Source organism: Fundulus heteroclitus, chromosome 7, assembly GCF_011125445.2.
Source record: "Fundulus heteroclitus isolate FHET01 chromosome 7, MU-UCD_Fhet_4.1, whole genome shotgun sequence".
Taxonomy (NCBI): Eukaryota; Metazoa; Chordata; class Actinopteri; order Cyprinodontiformes; family Fundulidae; genus Fundulus; species Fundulus heteroclitus.
Genome location: NC_046367.1, coordinates 11,986,151 through 12,005,799, shown reverse-complemented (window position 1 = coordinate 12,005,799; position 19,649 = coordinate 11,986,151). Strand labels below are relative to the sequence as shown.

At 43.3% G+C, this 19,649-nt stretch overlaps 1 protein-coding gene across 1 annotated transcript; it reads left to right on the top strand.

Moving 5' to 3' along the window:
• Window positions 1-1,479: 1,479 nt before the first annotated feature.
• On the top strand, window positions 1,480-19,438 carry wdr3 (WD repeat domain 3). The gene is made up of 27 exons (XM_012852463.3): window positions 1,480-1,586; window positions 2,910-3,111; window positions 3,218-3,427; window positions 4,317-4,435; window positions 4,793-4,871; window positions 6,420-6,515; window positions 6,880-6,984; window positions 7,337-7,438; window positions 8,161-8,261; window positions 10,468-10,572; window positions 10,704-10,934; window positions 11,022-11,115; window positions 11,216-11,317; window positions 11,440-11,522; window positions 12,288-12,426; window positions 12,535-12,591; window positions 12,858-12,958; window positions 13,285-13,396; window positions 13,493-13,627; window positions 13,705-13,755; window positions 14,944-15,009; window positions 16,926-17,018; window positions 17,184-17,234; window positions 17,351-17,394; window positions 17,498-17,626; window positions 18,071-18,164; window positions 19,087-19,438. Exons 2-27 carry the CDS (start codon window positions 2,938-2,940, stop codon window positions 19,240-19,242), a joined length of 2,829 nt encoding a protein of 942 aa, XP_012707917.2. The 5' UTR covers window positions 1,480-1,586; window positions 2,910-2,937; the 3' UTR covers window positions 19,243-19,438.
• Window positions 19,439-19,649: the final 211 nt, after the last annotated feature.

Here is a 19,649-nt window from a genome sequence, read left to right as displayed (position 1 = left end):
CGGAGAAGTCGGGATTCAAAAATAAGAAATAAAATAAAGGTTAGAATTTCAATATGGCGACGGCCAGGAATCCTGTTGTTTTGTTCGTAGCACCTTTCATAAACAACCCTTAAAGCTGTACTTTGCTCACGCAAACACCACTTTTAAATTGTTCAGTTCACAGCCTCTACATGCAACATTGATTTTAGACACACGCTTACAAACGTGTCTTATAACATGTTTTATCACAGCTTACTGTTGTTGATGCGAGGAGCTGCCATATTCCATCCGACAATCGGCCTTAACATTAAATTTACATTTTTTTTCGATTGGAAGCCGGGATTTCTGAGTTCCGACTGCAAACCAAATGCAACATTACACTATTTGCTGTACTAGCCAACAACTAGCATTCGACTGCTTTCCAGACGTTGCTGCCAGCCGTAAAAATTACAGAACTTGTTCCCTTGTAGCGACGGGTTAAATTTCTTACATTTTCATGCAATCACATTTGATGTCTGGAAATATTTCCAAGCAGACTGATTTGAAAAAAGAAAGTGAAAAGATTTCTTTCTGCCAGCTGACAGGAAGTGCACAGCAATAGGTGGAGGAGGGGCAGCAAAGCGCTTATGTCCTCCACACAGCCAGAGAAAGCCCTGGTCAAATACTTTTCTGGCATCTCAAAGGGCTTTAAAATAATAAAAATTGCATGAAAGAAAATTTGAGTGGTTTTGAAGCTGTTAACTTTTGTTACCGGGTTGTGGCTGATAGCACTGGCGAAGACTGCCTGTAGAGGTGGAGGTATGGTATGGAGAGAAGAGGATTGCAAGCCACTTTAAAACAGAATAAATGTGTGTGAAAGATAGGGAGACACATATGGGACAGGGTTGCTACAACACTAGAGGTAAGAATGGTGAATGCACCCAGCCCAAGGAAGGGGAGCATCCCACACAACAAAGATGAAAAAGAAAGCCCAGACAAGAAGAGTTTTGACAAGTGGATAGTTGCAATGCTCAAATCTGCATTCACCCTTTTCGCCTTTATTCTGTCACGCTTCCAAACTGGCTTCCGGTACTGTTCGGGTTGTTTATCGCGCATTTGACTAGTCTGTGCGTCAGTTGTTCGTCAGCTGACTGATGCATGCAAGGACTTCCGTTGTGGATGTTCAGGGACCTGCGGGAATGCAGCGCCCATCTTTGAGACGCACAACTACGACTTTAAGCCGGACACTTCTCAAGAAGGAGAAATGTCCGCAAAAACTAGCGTCTTAATAAATGTGTTCCTTCATTTTTATCACAACCCAAACGTCATAAAGTTGGTCCCGGTGTCGCAGACAAAAGCAAAAGATCAAGTTTAACTGATAGCCATAAAAGCACGCACAAATATAATAATCTATGCCAAATAAAGTATGCCCAGAATTATCATTCAACATACATAGGGATATTTATGTCTGGATATTTTACCAGATGGTTAAAGTAGTGATGGTTAAAAATGACTATCTGGAGGTTTGGGAATCGATCTGCGATAGATTCGTTAGGTCTGACCGCAGCGGCAGCAGTTCGGAGAAGAAAACACAGGTCCGGCCAGCAGCTCTACGCCGCATTTCAGAGGTAAGGACACAAACAAAACCCGCTGTAACTACAGGAGAGGTATCAGCGTTACCTGAACCACTGCTGTGCGTTATTATAACTTTCCGTCGAGTTATGAAAGCTCGTTTAAACGATAGCAGCGCCACGTGGGGACAGGAGCACGGGCTGCTCCGTGAAGGTGCGCTCGATTTGGTGTATTCTGGCCATTTGCTCGGGCGGAACTTAAAGGGGCTGGCGTTATTTCAAGCACGGGAAGGACATATCTTAACACAAACGGCTTGCCGCTTGTGCAAAACAAGCCTACACCCATAACCGTGAAGGTATAAGTCAACTACAGAAATGGAAGGAAACGATAATGATTTGTAGCAGAAAGCCTGAGCTGTGCAGCCTGAAACTAACCCACTGAAAGCTCAGTGGTGCAAAGCAAACACTGGTGCTGACATTTTGCGTGTTTTTAATTGTTTGTTTTTGACCACATGTTGCGGAATGTTTATCATGTTAAAAGCCATGCTAAGTTTACCTGAAACCAATTAGATTGCTGTCTGAACTGTCAACTCAGACCAGGTCTTCATTAAAACGCAGTGCCTTGCAAAGCCTTGAAGTTTTGCCAACTTGCCCTCGGCATCATGTTGCCACCAACATGTTTCTCTGTACAACCACAACCTCTGTGTGTTTTTGTTGGGATTTTATATGAAAGATCAACACAGGTTGTAGAATGATAAATTATTTTAAATTTTCTTCTGTGTCTCTGTGCTATCTGTTTACCTCTCTTCTTTAAAAGTCAGATTTCTAGAGTTCACACCTAATAGTTGTCCTGACACCAGATTCTCTCACTTACGTTCTGGATCTTTGTAACTCCTAGACATTTACCACAGGTTTCCCTGATTTACCGTCTCCTCAGATTAACGGGGTGGCTTGCAGCGATGCCATCCGTTTTTCAGATGCCGTTCTGAGGGATGCTGCTTCTTCACTACTTGATATCAAACCATTTTAACGTGTTAGAATGGCCAAGTAGAAGCCCAGACATAAATCCCACTGAGAATCTGCAGCAAGACTTGAAAATTTATGTTTACAGGCGCTCTTCAGGTGAGCCTGAGCTATTTGACAGAGCAGTAAGTGTAAAAAAATAATTCAGGTCATTCACATCAAACATGATCTCGAGGCACTCAACTAGTCCAGTAGAAACAGTTCATGGCCAGAGGGATATAATCAATCCAGTCCAATGCAATCGCATACCGGATCAGATTTAGTTTATCTTGCCGGATGCTTAAATGTCAGCCCAGTTGGTCGCATCAAGTTGTTGGCTGTGGAGGGAACCTAATTTGTTGTGTTCTTGTGCTGCAGGATCCAGCTCCGTCTCAGGCTGCTGGTCATGGGGTTGACCAAACAGTACCTGCGCTACGCCGCCAGCGCCGTGTTCGGCGTCATCGGCAGCCCGCGGGCCAACATCACGTACGTCACGCTGCGAGGCGGGGAACGGGGCCGCTACATAGCCGTGGCTGCATGCGAACACGTCTTCATCTGGGATGTCCGAAAAGGAGAGAAGGTGAGAACTCAGAGCGGGACCTCGGGCGGAGTTTCCCGGTCAAAATGCTACTAAAGCAGCTCGATGAGTGCCAGCTGCCTCAGACGGTCGCCGTCTTTCCACGCAGGTCCTGATCCTGCAGGGCCAGAAGCACGAGGTGAGCTTCCTCTGCCCGTCTCCCGACGGAGTTCACGTCGCCGTGGGTTACGAGGACGGCGTGGTGCGGATCTTCAACCTGCTGAACGGCGAGAGCAACGTCTCCTTCAACGGACACAAGTCCGGGGTCACGGTCATGAGCTACGATGCACTCGGGGCGCGCCTCGTCACTGGCTCCAAGGTAACCTCGTCAGCTTGCTTGGCAGCCTCTGAGGTCACGCTCACGACGACGCAAGATTACGTGTAAAACATAATCACACGTGTGCAGCACCAGAAAACTAGTGTGTCAAAAGTATTTAAAACTTTTTCCCATTTTGTCAAATTTCAGCCAGGGTTTGATTTGATTGATCATCACCAAGTCATTCAGAATTGTGAAGTGGAAGAGAAGTGGTGTGTATTTGCACTGAGCCCACATCCTTAAACTCCTCTCAACCAAAGCCAGTGCAAGCTATTAGGTTTAACAACTCTGTCTGGGGTTTATTCTCAGACTAATTGCAGCTTTCAGTAACACTAGACATCAGCCTGAAAACACTATCCCCACATTGAAACACGGTGGTGGCGGGGTCATGGTTTGGGGCTGCTTTTTTTCAGCAGGAACAGGGGAGCATGTGTGAGTGGATCGGACCACATGCAGAGCAATCCTGCAAGAAAACCTGTTAGAGGGCTGAAAAAGACTCGAGAGTGAGGCGAACAGCCATAAACCTGCAGCTGGAGCTACAATGAGCGGTTCCTTTATTGATCTAGTGATGCTTGGGGGTTAAGAAGGCCTAGTCAAAGTACACACTTAAATCCAGTTAGGAATATTTGGCTAGCCTTGTAAGTTGCTGTTCACAGAAGTCTGTAGATGTTCAAAGCTGCATTGTCATTCTTTCAATTAGGGCTGCAGCTATCGATTATTGTAGCATATGATTAATCTGGTATTCCATTGATCAAATAATCTAAACAGAGACATTGTTTGGGCCTCGTTGCGGTGCATCTTTCCTGCTCTCTTGTACTTCCTCCCGCTCAAGGACAAATTCTGGTTCTTGTTGATGAGTTTGAACTTTTCTCCGTTTCCTCTCTCCTTACAGGACACAGATGTGATAGTGTGGGACATCATCAACGAGTGTGGACTGTACAGGCTGCGGGGACACAAGGACCTCATCACACAGGCCCTGTTCCTTAAAGACAAGAACCTCCTGGTCACAAGGTACCACGCCTAGTTGCTGATGCAGATGGAGCAAAATGTCCTCTGTGTGTCAGCAGTTTGCGCTATAGGCTTTTAAACAGAGTTTGAAAATAAAGTAATAATAAAGGTGTTTTTTTTTTAATAACGGAGTAATCTAGTTACTTCTGTCATTTCAGGAATGTGGTTACTTTCCAATATAACGTGGCTCTTTACTGTTAGTTGCTCAGTTAAAGTTGGGTTGGGTTAAAGATGTGCAGCTCTGTGTTTGATTGTATCATCAGCAAATATCTCCAATTTATGCTCTAACGATGTTAGAAAGTTCATAAAGACCTCGTGAAAGCGTTTGTAACGCGGCGTGTTTGTGTGTGAACTCTGCAGCTCCAAGGACAGTTTTGTGAAGTGGTGGGACCTGGACACGCAGCACTGCTTTAAGACCATGGTGGGCCATCGCAGTGAGGTGAGCTCTTCCCACGCCATGTACACGATATGTCTGAGGGAAGCCTTTCAAGTTAACCATTTCACTTTATAGCAGAATTGAAATAACTTAAGTTATGGAAAATGGTGTTTGTCAAAATCAGTTGACAATATTGTGGCTGAAACCAGACATTTTGACCTTTTTAGAGATGTTTTTATTACTTTTAATTCAGAAATAAGTCTGCTTCATTGTGTAGGCACCGACCGAATCCCGTCAGTACTACTGGGTACCGATACATATAAAATGAAACGGTACCATGTGTCGGTACCTAAACGCATCATTGTGACATTGAGGGAGGGGAAGAGTGGGCGATTTTCCATGCCGAACATGAACACAGCACCGCACACACAAGAGCGTGATGACGTCAGTAGCCGCTGGTCCAGTAAAGCAACAAGGTGATAGAAAGCTCTCAAAAGTATGGCTCCACTTTTCAGAATGCGCTGCAGATTACGCTTGCTAAGATATTTGTGATGTGAAGTGCATTTCTAGATCCAAACAAGTTTATATATTGAGAAATATCAGGAGCATCTTTAGCGGTAACCATTTCTAGATGCCTGAAGGCGCCACGGTTCATCTTTATCAGGGGAAAGCCCCGCTGCCACACTGTTGAGAAGGAGACGGCTCCTGTGTCCCAGAGATGAGTGTGTTACCCTGGAATGACCCTGAGAAGATGTTGGCTGAAGCTGAGCATTTGGAGAGGAAGAAGCGGTTACTCAGAAAACAACATAAAAACGGATAACTGTTTGCAAATGGACTCGGAGAGAAAGAACTTTTGGAGACATGTCCTTTGGTCCAATGAGACTAAAGCTGCAGCATTTAGCCTTAATAACCTAGGGCCGCTGCTAACCATTATTTCAGCAATCAAGTAATTTATGGATTATTCTGATGAGTAATTAGATGAACAATTGCCTCATTCTTTAAGTTTTTTATTATAACTTCTTAAATTGTAAGTCACCCCAGATAAAGAGGGGGGAGGGGGCAGTAAGCATTATGCTGCAGGAGGGACTAACCAAAACGTTTGACCCAAGTCATACAGTTAAAAGACAATACTATGCAAACTATTAGAAAATTATGTAAGATAAATAATTTCTCTCATTACTCTGGTGTTTAGCAGATAAAAGTAATTTTGTTAATCCTGATTGCAGTAAAAACAGGAAGCAATTAAGGTCAGAAATGGTGTGTGTGAGGAGGGGGGAGGATTTTTCTTGTTCTCCAGTGTATTTATCTAAATATCTGGTCAGTTTTTTTCTTTGCAGTTGATTATTGGCTGGAATCAGCGCGTTGGCTGCTCTCCTGCTACTCTTTCGTGATGAGTGTCATGGTTTAATGTTTTCTGGTCCACAGGATGCAGCCCACACGGCTAACCGAGCTCAGACTGGAAACCACTCTTTAACTCTCCGTGCTGATCCCAATAAAACTGTTCATGGCGTTGGAGCTAACCAGCCAGTAGACGGGACTTAGATTGGGGGAGGCAGCCTTTCCTACATCGGGTTGCGTTAGATGTGATTAATGATGTGGACCTTCTCTCAGGTGTGGGGGATGGTTCTGTTGAACCAGGAGAACCGGCTGCTGACGGGATCCGCCGACAGCGAGCTCCGCGCCTGGGACATCTGCTACCTGGAGGAGGTAAGGATGAGCGCAGCGGGTCAGTTCTATTCCCCAAAATAAATGTTGCCGTCCGGTGGAGAGAAACGGGTAAACCCGACGCCGAACACAGCCTTCCATCGGCTGAATGTTTGACAAACGACAATTAAATAGGAAGAAAAAAAACGTGCTGGATGTTGTCTCAGAATCCCACAACTGTGGCATGTCTTGGTCCACTCTCCCGTTTGAAGACGGTGCGTTTCAGGCCGTGTTTGCTTTTGCTTGCCCGGTGGTCCGTATCGGCTACTAAATGCAGCAGAACCCGTCAGCGCAGAGGTCCATTTCACAGCCCATTAGCCACATCTCTGGTCGGCTCATTCTGTTTGTGTCTTTGCCTCCCGCTCAGGGGAAAACGGCGGGCGAGCCCAGACTAAAGAAGGGGAAAACGCTGCTGGAGGAGGAGGATGGTGACCAAAACGATGAGGCAGAAGAGGAGGAGGTCCTGGAAGAGGTACAGAGGTCGGCGACGCATCGACTTGAAACAGGCAAACGAAGCTGTAATTTGAGTTGATCTGTCGGGAAATCCTCATAAAATACGACGAGGTTTGTGATCGGAGCGCAACTAAAAGGAGAAATATTAACAGGATGTAATACTTTAGCAAGGCAGCGTCATTTGTTCTTAATGTGAAGAACACTGGGTAAAAACTTAAAAGAGGGTCCATCTTTTCACCAGAACTATAAGTCTGTGATTCCATCAGGCCAGAATGTGTGCGGTACCTAAATGAGATCACATTTACACACAGGAAGGTCTACCTTAGTGCGGCTGTAATTGTGCTGTTGTCTGCTTTTTCTGTCCTGTTCAGCGCATCCTGAGTTGTAAGAAGGCCGGCTCCATCCTGAGAGAAGCCAGAGATCGAGTGGTCTCCCTCACAGCAGACTCCAAGGCCAGAATATTCGCCTGCCATGTGCGTAAAGTATTCCCCAGAGCCCTCTGAAGGCTCCTTTGTTCTCTAAAGCGTCTGGAAGCTGTTTATTTTTCCCTGAAAGGAGACATTTTGTTCTTTTTTTCACAATTTCATACTCTTGTTTTGTGGTTTGATAAAATTATATTGGCTTTGGGGAAAATGTCACAGCATGTTTGGATGCAGCCACTTTCTTTTTAATAATGTCTTCACAGCTCTTTAACTTTCTTAACTTCCTTCCTTTGCCCCTTATGTCTTCCCTTCCTTTCTACCTTCCATTTCTTCTTTGTATTCCTCTTTCCAAAGTTGTCCTGTTTTGTTTCCTTCTGTCCTTCCTCTTACCTGTCTTTCATTCCTTCCTTCTGTGTTTTTCCTTTATTTCTTCTCCTGTGTCCTTCATTGTCTTGTCCTTTGTCTCTGCCTCCTTTTGTCCTTCCTTGTGACATTTTTAGCTCTCCACCCTTCCTTCCTTTCTGTTTCTTGTTTTTGTTAGTTTGCATATTTAAAGCCTGCCTGCTGTAGAAATATTTGCTATCAATCTATAAGGAACTTCAGCATTTCATATATTGCGGTGAATGTGGAGGGGACTCGGCTCTGGAAAGCTGAGTCAGGAAAAGTCTTGACTTTTTACCTGTCACATGTGTTGGAGCTTTGCCCTTAAGTGTATTTCTGGTTCCTGTTTTCTGTGTTGAAAATGGGTATTGTGTCTCTTCCATCTGGATCAGGGAAATGATGCAGTTCTGGAAGTGTTCACGGTTCTGTCAGAGGAGGAAGTGCAGAGGAAAATGATCAAGAAGCTGAAGAAAGCCAAGAAGAAGGCAGCCAAGTAAGCTCAGATGAGACATGTTGCTGTGATTAGTTTAAAAAGTTGACATGTTTTCTTTTTCCATAGTCGGTTTTCTTTCAAGTGTTGTCCTGTTTGTTTTGAGGATAAAGCAAATCTCTGAAGAAATATGTTAACTTTTTTGACCTGAGATGATGCTAATGCGTTTAGTCTTTATTATTACATCTAATGTGTTGTTTAGGTTGCTGTTTTCTCTGTGCATCCATACCAAGGATGAGATGTAATTGGGGTTTTCTAGCAGTATTCAGACTCCTCTACTCAGTCTTTAAAAAAACAAAAACAAAAAAAAAACAACCATCAACAAATTTGGTTAGCTTTTCTGTTGTTATTTGGCTCTTGCATGAAAGAATGTCTCCTACTAATTCTTCTTAATGAGAAGCCGGTGCTGCTCGGTACCTTGAGCCCAGCTGCAGACAGAACAGGTGACGTTCGCCCCTCTGGATACGAATGCTGGCTGTTCTCTTCAAAGCCATTGCCCCGTTTTCTCACATTGCCGATGGCATTTATTTCTATTGTCACTTTAGTTCAGATATTTTAATGTACATTTTGTCTAAAAAGTTAAAATGGTCTGATGATAAATTAGCGTTTTTTTAGTGTGACACGTGGGTTCTTAAGTGTTCAGTTTAAAAGCCAAACTATTAAAAAGAAAAATTAACAAAATAAGTAGAAATAAATTGAATTAAACAAGTTAGACCATATTAGAGTTGTTTTATTTAATATACTTTTTATGCCTCCCAAAACAGAACAATATTTAAACCCTCATCTCAAAACACAGTTTTTAAATGTAATTTAGCGTTTCCTCTGAACTTGCCTACAAGTTGAATTCTCGCGGTATCTGTTCACAAACAGACGACAATCCATCCTGTACCGCTCCGGCTTCAACCGTTTGTGTCTGAACCAAAAACAGTTCGGGCCAATCACGTTGCAGTATTGTGATTTAAGGCGGGACATACCGGTGCGACGGAAGCAAGAGCTGCTGAGCTCACAGCCAAATCAAAACAAACAGCGTAGCTGCTGCTGTCACATCTGTTTAGTAAGAATCCAGGATTTTATCTTTGAAAGAAGAACAGCAAGAAGTGCCTTGACCAGCTTAGCTTCTTGTGGTTTCACATGACGATGCTGCTTACGTTTTAATTTGATACTGTGATTGGCTAAAACCAGCCTTTGGTAGGCAGGCACTAGTTGTGGCTTCACCCAATCAGCTTAGAGAGTTCTGCTCCTTTCCTTGATAATGCGCAGAACGTAGAGTGCTACACATTACCAACCTGGCTGGTCAGGTTAAGTTTCCTCTAGGATTTTTTTTTTTTAAAACCCTGGTGGCGGGCTACATATGAAGGCCAAACTATGTTGATAAACTATGTTACTGTCATTCAAATGCAACAAATTTTAGCATTAGGGTCACAGGCTTGAGCTAAAATGCCTTCAACTTAACCATCTTTAGGTACTTTTCTTTGGTCTTTTCTCGTCTTCTACTTCGGACTGTTATCACTAGTTCTGTTCAGATACAGCGTCTGGGGCACTGAGCTATAATCTACACTGGAGTGCTAATCGCCCGCTGTTAGAACGAGTCGCTTTGAAGCCACCAGCCGCCATATTGGTACTGTTTATTTCCCCCCAGTAACTAGGGAATATGTGCGCTACAGCATTGAATAACGAGGATTTTCTCATGTTCAGGGGAAGCTTAAAACTTTTAAAATGTCAAATGCCATATACTTTATGTTATGTTCTAAAACTATCAAGTACTGAGAAAGTCATGTGCTGAAATATTTTGCATTTTATTAATTCAAATATACATATATAACATTTATAAATATATAAATAACAATATACAAAAACATATATTTACACATATGTATACATATATATACATATATACACATATTTATACATACATATATGTATATTTAATATGAATAACATGTCAAATATTTCAGCACCTAATTTCCTAGTAGTTGATAGTTTTAGTACATCCACTGACTGTAGAATTACCTATGAAACGTTTTCACACAGCCAGAAAACTGCTTGTTGTTGCAACCAAATCCTACGGGATTCTGTGAGAGTAGGGAGTAGCAAGATGGCAGCTAGTGACTTCAGGTTTTCGCTAAAATCAGCACTCCAAGGTATTATATAGCTCAGTGGTCTGGGGCCAGATGTCTGAAACTTGCTGTGTTGCTGCCCCCTGCTGCAGAGCTCAGGAAGATGCAGGCGAGCAGACAGCAGAGCCAGTGGTGGAGAGGACGCTGAAGGACGAGATCATCAGGCTGACAAACATCAAGGCTTCTGCAAAGATCAGGTCAGTGTGCAGCGAACCGAATCCAAACACAGAGGAAAGAGGCGATGCTGACCAATCAGGGCTCCACTAAGCTGAGCACATACCAAACCACATTTACCCCCTTCTTACAAGTTTGCCCTGTCCTCTCTCAGGTGGGTGGATGTTCTGGCTGGTCCGGGGGGCGAGCTGAAGGTGGCGCTGTTGCTTCAAAACAACACCGTTGAGACTTACAGCCTGAAAACCTCTGACAAGAACCCGACGGCCAATAAAACGGCTCGCCTGACGCTGGGCGGTCACCGCACAGACGTCCGCACGCTGGCCTTCAGCTCCGACAACCTGGCCGTCCTCTCAGCCTCTGGAGACACCGTTAAAGTGTGGAACAGGTGACGGGGCAGATCAGGGAGCAGGTTCTGGTGGTGTTGGCGGTTGTGGGTTCATCTTCTAATGGGAGGTTCTCGTGCCTGTCACAGGTCGACTCTGCAGGTGATTCGCACCATGGCATGCGAATACGCCCTCTGCTCCCTCTTTGTTCCCGGAGACAGGCAGATAATCCTGGGAACGAAGGTAGCTGAACCCTCATGCAAGGTTTTGGCGATTCTGATTAATATGCTCCCTGTGTCTGTACCTTTACTTGAACTCTGTAATTCTGTTCCTCTCATGTCAGAGTGGGAAGCTGCAGATCTTTGAGCTGGCCTCAGGAAGCCTTCTGGAAAGTGTCGATGCCCACAGTGGAGCCGTGTGGTCCCTGTGCCTGGCCCCGGATCAGGTAAACCCCACAACACCAGTGGCCCGATCAGTTTAGCTCCTCTGACTAAATCTGTCCTGCCGTTATTTGATAGTAAGTATCTTTTCTAAAGGTTTTTGTGTGTGTGTGTGTATGTCGTGTAGAGAGGAATAATCTCTGGAAGTGCTGATAAGACCGTAAAGTTCTGGGAATTTGAGCTCATCAAGGACCAAGGAACAGACCAGAAGTAAGTCATCGCCTAGTTCCATGTTGTGATAATATATCACCCTACACTTAGAATAAAGCTTTTTATGTTTCGCCATCATTCCTTTAACCTGACTCCGCCAGATAGATTTGCTCCGCATATCCATCTGGAAACCTTCCGTTGAAGTAATTTTGGGAAGGGGCGAAAATACTGGTTAGCTGATTGGTCTATGTTGGTGATAGACAAGCTAAATAAACCAATCAGATCAACGAAGCATATGACGTACTCGTCAACATGCTTCGTCGTCGCTCTGTTACGAGCGACGACGAAAACACAACCACAAGCCAAGCTACTCTTGCTGCTGCAGGTAAAGGCTCGTTAGCTCAGCAAAGAAATACTCTGTAATTCCGATAAAACTTGCTCGATAGCCACGCTAACGCTAGTTTCATCGGCTGAAGCCGCCATGTTCTTTAGACTGAACTGTCGCGCTTCTCGTTGCGTCACACCTCAACCCGCCTCAAAGCCAACGCTGATTGGACGTTCGTTTGGTGAACGGCTCCAAATTTTCTTTAACGGAAAGTAGCCAGACTGATCTGCGAGTGAAACCTTGAAAACTCGCGAGATCAGGATGGTCTCACGAGGCTATCATTCCTTCTCTGAGTGATGACATTTCATAGGCTCTCCTCATGTGGCACCATTGAATCTCTGTAATTGTGATGACCTTAGCGAGGTTCTCTTCAAAGTCAACAGAGGACATGTGTGTGTGTGTGTGTTTGTGTGTGTGTGTGTGTGTGTGTTGTGATCCAGGCGGCTGACGGTGACACACGCTCGCACTCTGCAGCTGGAGGAAGACGTTCTGTGTGTGAAGCTGTCTCCTGATCACAGACTGCTGGCCGTCTCTTTGTTGGACTGCACCGTCAAGATCTTCTACACAGACACCCTGAAGGTACGGCTCACATAAACATCAGAGATCGCGTCGAAACATCAGAGATTGCGTCGAAGTGCGACCGATTCCTTCTGTGTCAGATGAATTTTGCTTTGTTCTCCGTTTCAGTTCTTCCTGTCTCTGTATGGACACAAGCTGCCCGTACTTTGCCTGGACATCACACACGTGAGTGGCTCTGGGAAGTTTAAAGGGATCCTAGATTAGTTGAACATGTTGGCCTAAATAGGTTTAATTTTCCTATTAACTTAAAAAGTGCTGTTCCTCGTGTTTATAAATGAATAGGAACTATGTTTTGACATTTATTACCAGTTCAGAATCCTCCATCATCATCTACGGGGTTTAAAGGCGAGAAGGTTTCTAGCTAGCGTTGATTCCACGTGGATGTTTTCCTGCCTTCGTTGTCGAGCTCTGACCCTGCTCTCTTAAAACAGGACAGCACCATCATCGCCACCGGCTCTGCTGACAGGAACGTAAAGATCTGGGGTTTGGATTTTGGCGACTGCCACAGGTCTTTGTTCGCTCACGACGACAGGTACCAACCAGCACACACAAAACAAGCCAGTCACAAAGTCATTGGAACAGCAGCGTATTTTCCCCCAGTATGATCTGAGGAAATCATTTTCAGAGTTGTTCCAGATGAGCCGGCCTTTATCTCCCTCTGCACTGGGACTAGTATCCAGCCCCTCTTTCTTCTCACCACTCAGCTGGTTTCTTCTTGATCATGATGCCTCTTTCTTCTGCCTTTAGTTGAATTTTCTCTTTTTGTAGAATTTATAACTACTCCTGCTGTCCTCGTCTCTAGTTAAGCTTTGCAGTTTTCAAAGATTGTTGTCTCTTCTTCCTCTTTGTTCTCTTCAGTGTCATGTTTCTTCAGTTTGTCCCCAAAACTCATCTGTTCTTCACCGCTGGAAAGGACAAGAAGATCAAACAGTGGGACGCTGACAAGTTTGAACACATTCAGACTCTTGAGGTGACTATCACTCCCACCCCCCTCTTACCTTGAAGCGGTTACTCTGGTGATGCATTCACTGAAGGCCTGATGGTTTCTGCTCTGTGTGGGACCCAGGGTCACCATCGGGAGGTCTGGTGTTTGGCCATCAGCCCAAACGGAGATCACCTCGTGTCGTCATCTCACGACAAGTCCCTGCGTCTGTGGGAGAGAACCAGGGAGCCCATCATCCTGGAGGAGGAGCGGGAGTTGGTGAGCCGGCAGGGTGGATATCGCTGACCGAGCATTCAGGGTCTCTGTCTGTATTTACACCGTGTTTGCATTTACAGGAGCGAGAAGCAGAATTTGAAGAGAGCATGGCAAAAGGAAGCGTACCCGTGGTGAGCTCATCCGTTTTTAATTTCCAAACTTCTTATTTTTCATCTCGCCTTAACTAAAATAATGTTATGGCTGAGCTTCAGCAGCTCCAGATGGAGAGAGCATGGTTGTTGCATAAACTCAGGTGTTAGTTAAATTATTATAAACCTTTAATGAAACCATGTCCCCTTCCTAATCTTTAGTTTTCCATTCATTAGACACTACTTACACAAAATAATCCAGCACTGATTTTTCATATTGGGCTTCTGTTATGCAACACTTCTGATCTGATCTCCTAAGCTTATGTGCAACAGCTTTGACTGGTTGATCGAAAGTGTGTTTGAGTGTTTCTCAGCAAAATGTGGAACCTCATCAAAGAGAATACAGAGATCCAAATAGCCGTCATCGCCATCACATAACGACACTATCTTGTGACAAGATGGCTCCTTTGACCTGAACAAAAATCTGATCCTGTGGACCACATGTCCCACGTGAGACCGCCGGTGTTTTAACACATGCAGTGCAATCAACGGATCTCTGACAAAGTGGATCAGGTTCATGTGGAGGGCTGATTGGCATGCAAATACCCTTAAATATAACTAAAATCATTCTAAAAAATAACCATAGTGATAAATACCAAAACAACATTCAGTTAGATTAAATCTAAACCTGCTGAACAGGACTCCTGGGTGTTTACACATAGCTGTGCGCTATGTGCTAAGCTATACTCAGCTAGTGTTTTTTAACCAGGATTTAAAGGATTTTTTTAATTCTTGTGCAAACCTGTTTTTATCACTAACACACTAAAAGAGAAAAGAGCTGGCAGTAGTCCACAGTTGGTCATGTTTGTGCTCTTTAAAGACGGGATCTGGTCAGCGCTACACACCAAGCTAGCCTCCAGACTAGCTTGGTGTGTAGCACCTAGCTAAAGTTGCTAAACTGAAAAGAGAAGAGGAGTTGTTCTTCTTCTACTGTTCCTTCCCCCATTTTTTTCTTTCACACCTTTTGTCTTAGAGTAAACTGCAGATAGAGTTTGATCAGGGATTTTTTTAAGGGATTGGAGGCCTACAATGGCCAATTGAAAAGCAGTTGTCCTCACCCATAGAGGCAGCTGAGTAGGTTAAGGAGTCATTGGGCGTTCATGTCCTGCCCTCAGTCGGGCCGCTGGAGCAGATCTGGACCAGAGAAAAAACAAAAAACTTTGTCTGCAGGTACCAGGAGAGACCGAGGGAGAGGCAGCACCAGCCGGCAAGAAGACCATCGAGACGGTGAAAGCTGTAAGTCTTCTTCCCCTCAAAGTTTCATTTACAAGAAATAACTATTATACTCTCCACTTTATTTGTGAATTTGAAAAGGTAATAGGATGCACATTTCTATTTTATGTCACCTGTTAAATTTCACTCAGACTCGGGGTTCAATTTTCAAGAGTGACCTGTTTTTAAATAGTTATACAACACAAAGATATGTTAAAACAGACCACAGTCTGCAACAAATGGCCTGAACAGTACAACTGAAAATAAAGTAGGAAAGAAATTGATTTAAGCTGCACGGATGCAGGTCCTGCTGTTTGGTCCAAGTAAAAGAAGCATTGGAGGAAAACACGCTATATTGCCAAAAGTATTCACTCACCCATCCAAATAATCAAAGCCAGATGTTCCATCACTTCCAGGCCACAAGTGTATAAATCAAGGACCCAGGTATGCAGATGGTTTCGTCAAACGTTTGTGAGAGAATGGGTTGCTCTCAGGCACTCGGTGAAACTCCAGCATGGTTCTATGATAAGATGTCACCTGTAGACCATGTCTAGTCATGAAATTTCATTGTTCTCTCTGGAGAGAACACAATTTTGCCCCTTGTTTCCTGTGAAAGGAACTCTGAAGGCTTCAGCAGACCAAAAGATTGTGGGAACAGTTTGGAAATGGTCCCTTCCTCTTCAAACATGTCTGTGCAGCAGAGCACAAAGCACGGTCCATAAAGACACAGATGAGAGTTTGGTGTTAATGACCTTGACTGGCCTGCACAGAGTCCTGACCTCAACCTGACAGAACGCCTTTAGGATGAAATTAGAGCGAAGCCTGAGAGCCAAACCTTCTCACAAATGTGCTTCTGGAAGAATGCTCAAACCATCCCATAAACACACTCTAGAACTGTGGGGACAGCCTTGCCAGAGGAGTTGAAGCTGTTATAGTCACAGAGGCTGGACCAACAATGAATCGTATGGATGAAGAACAGGATGTCACTGAAGTTCATCTGCGAGTCAAGCAATGAGAGCAAATGTTTTTGGCATTATAGATGACTGAAGCCTGTGAGTGGAGGCTGTTAATAATAATAATTGAACTTTATTGATCTCACAATGGAGAAATTCATTTCTGCATCTTAACCCATCCCCTTGGGGAGCAGTGGGCTGCCATGTGCGGCGCAATTGGGGGTTAAGGGTCTTGCTCAGGGACCCAGAATGGCAGGTTGCGGGAGTTGAACTCAGAACCTCTGGGACCGAAGCTCTGTGCTCTAACCACTAGGCCACCACTCCCCTAGCTGCTCTGCTTAGGTGACATACAAGAAGTTAGATACAGTCTTGTACACGATGAAGACCATCAGTGAGTATGAAGTGCAATGATGGCTAGGTTGTGATGAATCTCAGCGCTAAATCATGAACAGAATCGGACATCTGTAAAGAGCCAAGAGGAGCGTTCATGTAAATAATGTTCCTATGATCAAAGTGTGGTGAGAAAGTGGCTGTAACAATGTTAAATAAAGAAATTATTTCTAGAAGAGAACCTTAGTTTAGTTTTTATTTTCTGTATGTGATTTTAAACATTTTCATTTATTAAAATACCAATAAATTGTATTAAAGTAAATTAAATCTTAAGTCTAAAAAAAGTATAAAAGTTAACACATTGTTCTAATTGTGGGTTGAAATAAATTGAAATAAACAAATTATTTAATTTTTTTAACATTAACTAATGCTCAACCGTTTTTTTTTTTTTTTTGGTGTCTTGTTTTTTGTTCAATTTCTTATTCTTTTTAAAAAATGTTTCTTAAATTGTAAAATTCTCAGATGAATGACTCTGAGGTGATTGTCTGAATCATTCGGTGGACAGATGGCGTCTCTGGTCAATCGGCCTTTGATAAATCTGGTCAGAATAAGCAGGCTTTGTGCGTCCCTTAATCATGCTGCGCGCTTTGTTTTCAGGCGGAGCGAATCATGGAGGCCCTGGAGCTTTACAAAGAAGAAGCCAGGAAGCTGGAGGAGCACAAGTATTTCTGTGAGAAAGCTGGCAAAGAGGTAAAAACATGCTTCAGCTGGAGTTCTTCCTCCCTTTGGAGGTATAGCATTTTAAATCTTCACATGTCCTGTTTTATTAAGGTTGAGCTGGACTGACCTGAACTTATCTCAATGTAAAAACATCAGAATATCAAAGATGTAACTTGTTTTTGGCTTGTTTTGCAGTTGCCTCCTCCAAAGCCCAATCCTATCCTCGTGGCATTTGGAAACATTACAGTAAGTGAAACAACTCCTAAGAGTGAATATTTTCCCTTCATCCTGTAATAAATGCAGAAGGAAACATGTTGTCAGTAACCTTGGTGTCTCACTCGTTGGTTTCTGTCCTCCTGCAGCCGTCCCGCTATGTTTTAGACGTCATAAAGAAAGTCAGATCGAGGTAAGAAATAAAACAGAGCATAAAACAAACCTTCCTCTCTGGTTTCTCTGTGCATTTATAAGCACTCAGTGTTTTATATCTTTTCTTCTGCTGTCATCCCCAGTGAGCTGGAGGTTTCCCTGCTGGTGCTGCCGTTTCCTTACGTCCCCGAGCTGCTGAGGCTTTTCAACAGCTACATCCAGCAGGGCCTGGAGGTGGAGCTCGTCTGCCGCTGCCTGTTTTTCCTCCTCAAGTAAGATCCAACACTGTCTAGCTGAGAAAACGAGAAGAAATGTGCAGTCAGGGAGTTCTTTTTGTAGATGTATACCTACCACACTGTGTTTACATGTTGTCTAATTTATTTTATTTATGCAGGAGATCTAATTACACTCAAATATATTTGCTTCCAAGGAGCCACATGTTCTTTTAATCCTTAAAATCGTTCTTAATTAAAAGCTAGATAAAAAGTTTTGTTCATTTGAAAGGTTGCTCGCCTTTCAAAACACCCGAGGACACTTCAGACATGAGCAATAAAACGTGACCATATCTCAAATATAGTTGAGTTTATTTTTAAATCTGAACCCTGTTGTGGATCATTAAAACTAGATTTTCAACTAGATTTAAGGAAGCATTGATTCAAATGAAACTAATTGCAGCTGTTGTTCGTTACGGTCTTAACAGCATTGTCCCCTTTCAGGATCCACTTTGGTCAGATCACCAGTAACCAGATGTTGGTGTCTGTCATCGACGAGCTGAAGACCAACACGCTCTCCAAAGTGTGCCAGATCAGAGTAAGTTATCATCTGCATAGAAAAGCAGCCTGTAGGCTTAGACCAGCACACCTGATCTCAGTATCATGTTTGGGACTTTTTTTTTTATTTCCTTAGGGTGTCTTGTTTTTTAAACTGAGATATTTTGTTAATATTTTGAAGACTTGGAAACTATCTTTTATGTGAAGCGCAACTGTCTTTTCCCTCACACTGCAAAAAGAGAACTTAAAGTAAGTAAAAATGTTCTCCAAATGAGTGTATTTGTCTTTGATTTGAGCAGGTAAATAAGATTATCTGCCAGTGGAATAAGTATTTTGACCCCTAATGTACTGCACTTGTAATATGATGATGGAGATGAGTTGTTCCTATTTTAGGTGCAAAAATCTTATTCCATTGGCAGTTCGTTTAAACTTGTTTGCTCAAATCAAAGACAAACCAATTCATTTCAAGAACATTTTACTTACTTTTAGTTCCCTTTATGCAGTGCAGGTGCTCCCACTGAAGTTACAGAAACAACAGTTTTAGTATCACTTAATTGCCTAATTTAATTAGTGAAAAAAACTACAGTACTGAATTTAGCTTATAGAGCAGTAAGCAACAAACAAAAATCCAACTACCAATTCATGACGTTATCACAAAAAAGAAAGGTAAATGATGCTCACAATACAAATGACTAAAAACTTAGACCCTTTACAATTTTTCTAGAGGAAGAAATTTCCGTTAACGTGTAATGAAGGCTTTTCAGAAACTACACAATTTATCTATCAAGCTCAAATTAAAAATTTTAATACTTATGTCTCATCACTGTAAAGTTTGAAGTAAGTTCCCCTTTCACAACTGAATTATATTTCTTATCTACACAGAGAAGAGGTTGGTTGGTTTTGGTCAGTCTAGAAATTTGTTTCTCTGCGAAATGTTTGATTTCCATTTTCTTTTGCATCAGGATGTGCTGGGCTTTAACAGCGCAGCCCTCCAGTTCCTCCAGCAGGAGATCGAGAGCAAAGAGGACGTGACGTTCTTTGCTGATGCTACGGGTCAGTTGAAGGAGAAGAAGAAGAGGAGGAGGAAGAGGGAGCGGGCCGTTCTGACCATCGCTTAAATTATTAAGGACATTTTTTTTTTATGTTCTGAGTAAAAACTTGCTCCTCCTCCTCATTTCCTTCCATCTTTAATTCAGGACTGGAGCAGATGGGTTACACTGCTGACTTTTATATGTCATGAAATCCTGACAGGATGTAACTCAGTGTTAACCAGCGACGTGCTTTATTCCCCAAATAAACAGTTTCTGAAGTTTTCTCACAGGGTTTCATTTGTGAGGAATAAATCCCGCTCGGCTGAGAGAGCCGTCCGTGTGCAAACTGCGGCCACATTATTGTACGATCAAGTTTTTAATGGGTTCACGTCGCGTTTAAAGCCGTGCTGCGTTCAGGATCTCCTCCCACAGAGGACAGGTGTGATTTAGTCCGCTTTCTGTCTCACAAGCCTAAAGGGAGCCGTTCCGGTCCG